This window comes from Carex rostrata, chromosome 9 (genome assembly GCF_964058835.1).
Source record: "Carex rostrata chromosome 9, lpCarRost1.2, whole genome shotgun sequence".
NCBI classification, from domain to species: domain Eukaryota; kingdom Viridiplantae; phylum Streptophyta; class Magnoliopsida; order Poales; family Cyperaceae; genus Carex; species Carex rostrata.
The window spans coordinates 7,957,228-7,964,793 of NC_135926.1; the positions used below are offsets into that span (position 1 = coordinate 7,957,228).

The following is a 7,566-nucleotide window of genomic DNA, read 5'->3' on the forward strand; positions in this document are numbered from 1 at the left end:
TTTGAGAATGTATTATCTATTTTGAAATAAAATATTTTCTAACATTTTATATAAGTATTCTAAAAATAGTTCACAACTTCACATATTTATTTATTATTTATAATTCAATATTTATTGTTGCTGATTTATTTCTTTGTCTAGATAAATTTAATATGTGATTATTCTCATACATAATAATGAATATAAAATAAATAAAGAAGGATAATAAATCTTAGTGGTGAAATACATATCATACAAATAACAAGGCGATTATATCAAATATATTAAAAAAAAATCATTATTTATGTTACACTGCTTAAAGAAAAATCACTTATTTGTTATTCTGTTTAATTTCTTTTTATTAAAATATGTCATTTTGTATGATTTTTTTTAATGTTCTCTTATATATATATCAGCCTTTACAACGCCATGCATGAAAGGAATATGCTCGGAAATTGCCTTTCCTCATCCTTGATTTCTCAATGGCTTGTTTATTTAAACTCCTTTTTTTATTGAGATATTTTATAATCGCATCCTTGAAGTTTGGACGCTCCAGTTTATAAAAACCTCAATTTATTTTCTTTTGACTTCATAATTTTATAATATTATTTTGTTATGCAGTCATTTTTCCCATCTATAGTAGATTTGAATATCGATTAGAGGTCTAAAATATTCACTTTATATATAAGTGTGTCATCAAACCTTCAATTGGTGTTTGAAAGAGTCTAAGCTCAAGAAAGAAAGATAGAAAGATTTGAAGAAATGAATTTTCTCTATTGATTCAACCAACCGTTACAATTACACAAGTGCTCTATTTATAGAGTTCAATATATTGTTCCTATTACACAAGGCTATAACAGGGCATGAGTAACAACTCTAACAGCAATTAGTTAGACACATCCTTGCTTTGACTGGACGCATCCTGTTATGGTTTATTAGCCCCCCGCCCCCTGCAAGCGAAAGGTGAGGAGATCACTGTGAGCTTGGATCGAAGTAGTAAGAACCGAGGTGCAGCTAGCGGTTTAGTCAACACATCAGCAATTTGGTCACGAGTGGAGAGGTACTGGATTAAGACATTCTAAGCTTAACAATAATCTTTTAATATCCTTTGAATGATTGCTAGTATATTTTGTTATTTTCTTTCATTCTTCAATTTGTTTAATCTTTCATGGAAGTACTCGCCTTGTCAAGTAGGGGGGAATGCCGGGTCAAAATTGAAATACTGGCATCTTGGGATAAAGGAAAAAGGACCAAAGGAGAATAAGACTGGTTTGACATTTGTGTAACTGTAATTTGCACAGTTAAATTTTCATTTTTTTTTAGAAAAGGAATTATAAATTTCTAATCTTTAATGAAGAATCACATTTTGCGTGTAAGAATTCCTAACCATTATAAGTTTCTAATCTTTTAAAAGGAATCACATCTTGCGTGTAAGAATTCCTAACCATTCTTCAAGTCACCTTTCAAAAGAAAAGGCAAAATCAGTACATGCTGCCTGCCTGGTGGCTCTAGTAAGTCAAACTCTTGAAAGATGCCTTGGCGCTGTTTGTTGCAAGTTGCAATGCTGAACAAAAAACAAACTATCTGGGTTATCAAACGGATGGTCCAACAAAGTCCATGCAACTAGTTAAATGGGCTGGTAGACAGAATGAGATAGTACAGCCCATTTCATACCTGTGAACTATTGTATGGACTGGTCCATTAGTCTAATGCACGGGCCCTGTTACTGACTTCAGCTGTGTATTTATAGGAGTTGCTGAGATGAGCTATTTTGGGCCCAATTATGCTTTAATAATTTTGTCCGTTTCTGTGACTTTGAATGCAATGTTAGTTGACCTGTGACTATTTAGCGCTGCCGTCCATTAGAGTTAACGGAGTCTTTCCGTCGTTCTGTTCAATCAAATAGTTCACTACACTACAGCGCGTATCTAAAAGCAAATCGAACGGGTAATTTTATATGAGGGCAGGATTTTCCTGCCCACAAGGGGGCAGGAGATTCGTTTCCTTCAAATATTGACTTGAACGCAACTTTTATTAATCACTTAGCGTGCCCCATGATGCTATATAATTATTTTTCCCAATGTCAGGCCATTGACAAAAGAGTGAAACCATGTTCTAAATTGAACTATAGAATTTTCTTTTACTGGTTGAGATTTCGAGGTAAAAGAATAATACAGCGCGGAATAATTAAGTCAGTCATTGCTGTACGAATCTGACCCCATCGTTGGGTAAACGCATTGGTTTATGTTCTCCATTTTATATTTATCGTTCGTTCTCAGACGAAACCATGCATATTTAATGCACCACATGCATATACGATAAGTAAAATGTTACTCATTTATGATTTTTAAGTTCAAAGATAAGGATCTAAGTAACTTAAATTCACAATCCACACATTGTCAATTTATCATCACTAGCAAAGATACTAAAAGCCCCAAGCGAGGCAATCATGTCAGCAACCAAAAAACATCCCTCTCCTTCATCAACTGCTTTCCTTCTCCTCCCTCTTGCACTTCTAACCCTAGGATATATGTTTTACCTCCACAACTTCCATGTCATCTCCTTTTCCTGTACCTCGTTCGTCAGTGCATTTTCCACTGCTAATGGCACCAGCAAGACGCCTCCACCAGCTGATCGTGCTAACCTCAACATGTTCTTTGGCATTCTTACAATGCCACATCTCCATGAGCGCCGTCACCTACTCCGCTCGGTATATGCCCTTCAAACACACAACCTTACTGCTGCTAAAGTGGATGTGCGCTTCATCTTCTGCAACTCAATAGGGGATGCCTATAAGATGCACTTAGCATTGGAGATCACGTTATACGGCGACATCATCATCCTTGACTGCGCGGAGAACCTAAACGATGGTAAAACCTACACCTACTTCTCCAGTCTACCATCCCTGCTCGGTACTGGACACAAACGACCCTACGACTATGTCGTCAAGGCAGATGATGATGCATACTTCCGGTTAGATAATCTGGCTCTGGTTTTGAAAGACAAGCCGCGAGATGATCTTTACTACGGAATGGAGGTGCAATGTGATTATGTAAAAAGCATTTGTGGCGTTCATAACACCTTCATGGCTGGTTTCGGTTATGTGCTCTCATGGGATCTGGTGGAGTGGATCGCCGAGTCAGATACTGCAAGGAGTAACAAAAAAGGAATGGAAGATATGATGTTAGCCAAATGGTTTAATTTGAGGGGAAGGGCAAAGAACCGGTACAACGGTGTGCCTGCAATGTATGATTACAATGTAAATATGTCGGAGAAAAATGATTACCAGCATGATTTTATACCGGATACAGTAGCCGTGCATAAACTTAAGGATAATTTCAAGTGGAATAGGGCTCTGGAGTACTTCAATGTGACTAATAGTTTGAAATAACCTTCCAAGATCTACCGTAGTTTTCATTGAGAATTTATTTACTATATTCCTGTATTTATAATTTAGTTCATCTAAAATCTTTATTTGATTAGTCTTTCAATGATGTGGTGCTCAAAAGATGTTACTTGAAAGTGCATTATATGTAGTACTGAGTCTTCTTTCCAATGTTTAATTGATGTACTGTCTATATAGATATGATGAAATGAATTTGAAAAAAAAAAGGGAAAATATGACAGACTGTGAAGGAGGATGTGATGTTCGAGAATTGTGGCTCATGCAGCAAACTAACAAGGGGAAAAATAGGTACACTGGTTTTTTCCTAATCAGTTCTATCTATGGTTATAAAGGGCTAATTGGCTAAAGGCAATGCCCCAAATTTATATAATCAATATATACTTGAAAGACCATAAGCATTTTGTTATAGATCATAAACATTAGGTGATGTACCTTCGGGATTTGAACCCACACCTATTGTGTAGAATTCTTATCCTCTGCATTAATTCAAAAAAGAATATTTTGAGTTAATGCATCTCTATCATCCGATTTGTTTTAAGATTCGTACATATTAGATCTACACTAATATTGAAGAACTCCTATGTTATAGATAAGAGCCGGATTGATTCCGTTTAAATTCGAACAACTGAAATTGATTAACTCAAAAGATTCTTTCTTTTTAGTTAATGGAGAGGATACGCATTCCTATTGTGTATTGTAGGCAATATCTTGTGAATTAATGCAGAGGATACGCATTTCTATTGTGTATTGTAGGCAATCTACGTCAAGGAACTCGATGCATGGATTACGCCTATTGACCTGTGAAATGGATTTTAATATATATATATATCGCAGCCGTTACAACGCCATGCATGAAAGGAATATGCTCGGAAATTGCCTTTCCTCATCCTTGATTTCTCAATGGCTTGTTTATTTAAACTCCTTTTTTTATTGATATATTTTTGTAATCACATCCCTTTGGAGTTTGGGCGCTCCAGGTCATAAAAATCTCAATTTATTTTCTTTTGACTTCATGATTTTATAATATTATTTTGGGTAAATTTTATTATTTGTCATGAATTGTTTACTTAATTTTTATTTGTCTTTTTTTTTGTCACTCAATTTTGTCATTTTTCTCAATCAAGTCACTCTACACTTTTTCGTTCAAAATATTAACGAAATATGCTCATTCTGTTAGTATTTTGGACGGAAAAATATAGAGTGACTCGATGGAGACAAATTATAAAATTGAGTGACTAGAAAAAATCCCAACAATGAAAGATACTGGTACGTCGATCCGGGCTCTTTATTTAAAATAAAAATCTTGTTTAGTTTCGTTCATCAATTTCTAAAGCTTGCAAGAAGATAAAATCCCAACAATGGAAAAAAAATGGTTCAATAAATTAACTAAGTTCTGGCCTGTTTAGTTCAAATGTTCTGAGCAGATTTCAAAATTTCAATCTATAAATATAATGTTTGGTATATTTAGCCAAACGGTAGTCGTGGTACTTACAATAAGCTAACGCAATAATTTTAGCATCTTTCCTATATGCATATCAAATTAAATTGAACTCTAGCATCTGTTGTACTGAACAATTATATCAAAATTCATAATAAACATTAAAGCTATAGTTTTTTTTAGTAAAGATTAGAGTTCAAGCCACCCAACTATTTAATACCCTTATTATTACAATAAATGATTTCTCTCATCTCACTACAACAGAACCTACTTTCAGCGACCGGAATCCCGGTCGCTGAAAGTTATGACGCCGGTCGCTGAACCTAATTCCGGTCTCAGAAAGTCAAAACCGGTCGCTAAAAGCCTCGTCGCAGATATAATTCCGATGACGTCACCGGTCGTTGAATGATGTCATCCGGTCGCTGAAACTTTTTTTACGACCAAAGGTTTTTGCTCGCTGTTGTTTTTTTGCTGACGTCATGTAACGTTATCAGCGACCACAAATAACGGTCGCTAATAGTCTATTTGGTCGCTGATGAGCGAGTTATCAGAGACCAATGTGGTTTTTAGGCTTTTTTTTATTATTTACATTTGCACCATTTAATAATTGGTATCATGCGTACCAACATACAACATACAAGCAAAAATAAATATCGATACACACTCAACATACAACACAAGCATACAAACAAATATAAACATAAAAATCAAAAAATAGTATATCATCTCATCAAACATAAACATCCGAGTAACATAAACAGTAAGTCTAAATGCCAAACAGTACCATCAGCACCATAAACATAAATATCGAGTACATAATTGTGCCAATAACATAAACAATATCATATGACAAGGTAGAAATATATAAAAAGACCTAAGCAGTACCATCACCGCCAACATTCGACCAATGCTCCTCGTCATCAATGTCGTCATCATCCTCGTCATCCTGAGGAGCGGGCAGCGAGGCCTGGTGCGAGCTCGAACCTCCAGGCTGTGAGCCAGAACCTCCGGCCTATGAGGTTGTAAGAAAGTAGTTTACATAATTAGGATTAGTTTACGGTTCACAATTAAAACATACTTATCGAATTTTATACCTGAGTAGCTCCCAACCGAGCCTCCAACCGAGCATCCACCCGAGCCTCGATCTGAGCCTCCATCTGACGAAGTATCCGAGAAGATATCCTGTCGATATCTTCTTCTGAGAGACGCTGACCTGGCGGCATAGAGGAATATGACTGTGAAGAATGCGACTGAGAACCGCTAGACCCATTGGAGCGAAACATGCCTCTCGTCTTGCCTGGAACATTAAAAGTAAGACAATTAGTACGAAATGACAAAACTAAAATAAATTTCAATTTTCAAAGAATGTTTATTTTACCTAGAGAACCGAGACCATAGTTGTCGCCGTGGACATTCTGATCATCAATGCCCGTAGAGTACCAGAGGTCGGCGTCGTATGCGGGCCATGCGCCTCTATCCGCTCCATACTTCTCCGTCATAGCTTTCTCATATTTTAGCTGCAAATTTTTTAAAATATAACAATAATGTTATGTACAACTAGAACCAATTGGTGTAATCTAAACGATTCAAAAGTATTATTACCTGTGCGTTTTTAGCCTTAACATTAATGTATTCCCCCGTTTCCTTTCTCGTATGAGTAGGCTAGAACAACTCATCCGACCATCTGGGTTCGCGCCCTTGTGTTTGCTCCTGTTAAGAATTTAAAAAATTATTTCATTTAAAAAAAGATTATCAAGGTTAGATCGATTAGATTCAATTCGAATGAAAATAAATTAATTTAATAAAAAACAACTTACGAAGCGCTGTTTGTGAACAAGCATGTTCACAGAGCCCGTCGTGGCACCTGAACCTTCGGCATTGGCCCTATTTTCTGCATTCTGCTTGCTCCTACTGGTAAAATCGTCACTTTCAATGCTATGTCTCAGTAGTGAAGAAATGTCTGTGGATTTAATATTTAAGAAAAATTCGGTAGCATTTTCCCTTAGTTGCCCGAGTACGCGTTAGAAACACATCCTTCTAGACATGTTTCAATACGTACTCGTAGGAACAACAAGGAAAAATGATAACGAATCTTTCTTAAATACTAAATCCACAAACATTTCTTCACATCCTAAATGAGACATAGCATTCAAAGAGCTGTCCCAAAATGGGGACTATTCAAAATTAATCCCTATTGGATTAATTTTGAACGGGTATGGACCTAAAAGGCATACTAAATGTTCTGATTTTGTTGGATCATAGAACAATACTATATTAATAACTACACAATATAATGTAATTAACTACCATTTCATTAAGAGAGGGAGAAACTTGCCTGACTACAAGCAATTCTTCTACTTTTTTTATCTCTCTTTGAGTCTCTTTCCTTCTGCACCTGTTAATTCAACACTTGATTGATTAGAATGCAACTATGTAACATTTACATAACAATTACCTATTTCATAGCAATTATCTCATTGATAAACTATATAACAACTCAAATAAATACAATGAACTCAAGTGATTCATGTACAATTTTTATAAAAATCAGTACTATAATAGCATGCATATTTCAGGTACCACTATAATCGCCTAACAGTGTGTTGTTTGCAAGATAAACATGGGATGCAAGATAAACATGGGCACACAGGAAAACCTAATTATCAGAGGATGCCAGATAAACATAGGATGCAAGCTGTGCAACAGTCAAAGTGTGGAAACGACGGGACACATCATGTGGTCT

General features: G+C 35.7%; 2 protein-coding genes across 2 annotated transcripts; one reads left to right on the top strand and one right to left on the bottom strand.

Moving 5' to 3' along the window:
- Positions 1–2,346: 2,346 nt before the first annotated feature.
- Positions 2,347–3,370, top strand: LOC144559818 (beta-1,3-galactosyltransferase pvg3-like). The gene has a single exon (XM_078308951.1). It carries the CDS (start codon positions 2,429–2,431, stop codon positions 3,368–3,370), a length of 942 nt encoding a protein of 313 aa, XP_078165077.1. The 5' UTR covers positions 2,347–2,428.
- A 2,327-nt stretch (positions 3,371–5,697) lies between these two features.
- Positions 5,698–6,710, bottom strand: LOC144559934 (uncharacterized). Its single transcript, XM_078309102.1, has 5 exons — positions 6,641–6,710; positions 6,426–6,533; positions 6,202–6,340; positions 5,918–6,120; positions 5,698–5,835 (listed from the first exon to the last, which is right to left on the bottom strand). Exons 3-5 carry the CDS (start codon positions 6,320–6,322, stop codon positions 5,698–5,700), a joined length of 462 nt encoding a protein of 153 aa, XP_078165228.1. The 5' UTR covers positions 6,323–6,340; positions 6,426–6,533; positions 6,641–6,710.
- Between the last annotated feature and the right edge of the window lie 856 nt (positions 6,711–7,566).

What these genes read in the sequence shown, in the direction of transcription:
- LOC144559934 (XM_078309102.1), bottom strand. Translation starts at nt 6,322, where the DNA reads ATGACGGAGAAGTATGGAGCGGATAGAGGCGCATGGCCCGCATACGAC. An exon ending in CTATGGTCTCGGTTCTCTAG is followed by an intron (nt 6,121 to 6,201) that starts GTAAAATAAACA and finishes TTAATGTTCCAG; the next exon opens with GCAAGACGAGAGGCATGTTT. An exon ending in CTCGGTTGGGAGCTACTCAG is followed by an intron (nt 5,836 to 5,917) that starts GTATAAAATTCG and finishes ACAACCTCATAG; the next exon opens with GCCGGAGGTTCTGGCTCACA.
- LOC144559818 (XM_078308951.1), top strand. Translation starts at nt 2,429, where the DNA reads ATGTCAGCAACCAAAAAACATCCCTCTCCTTCATCAACTGCTTTCCTT.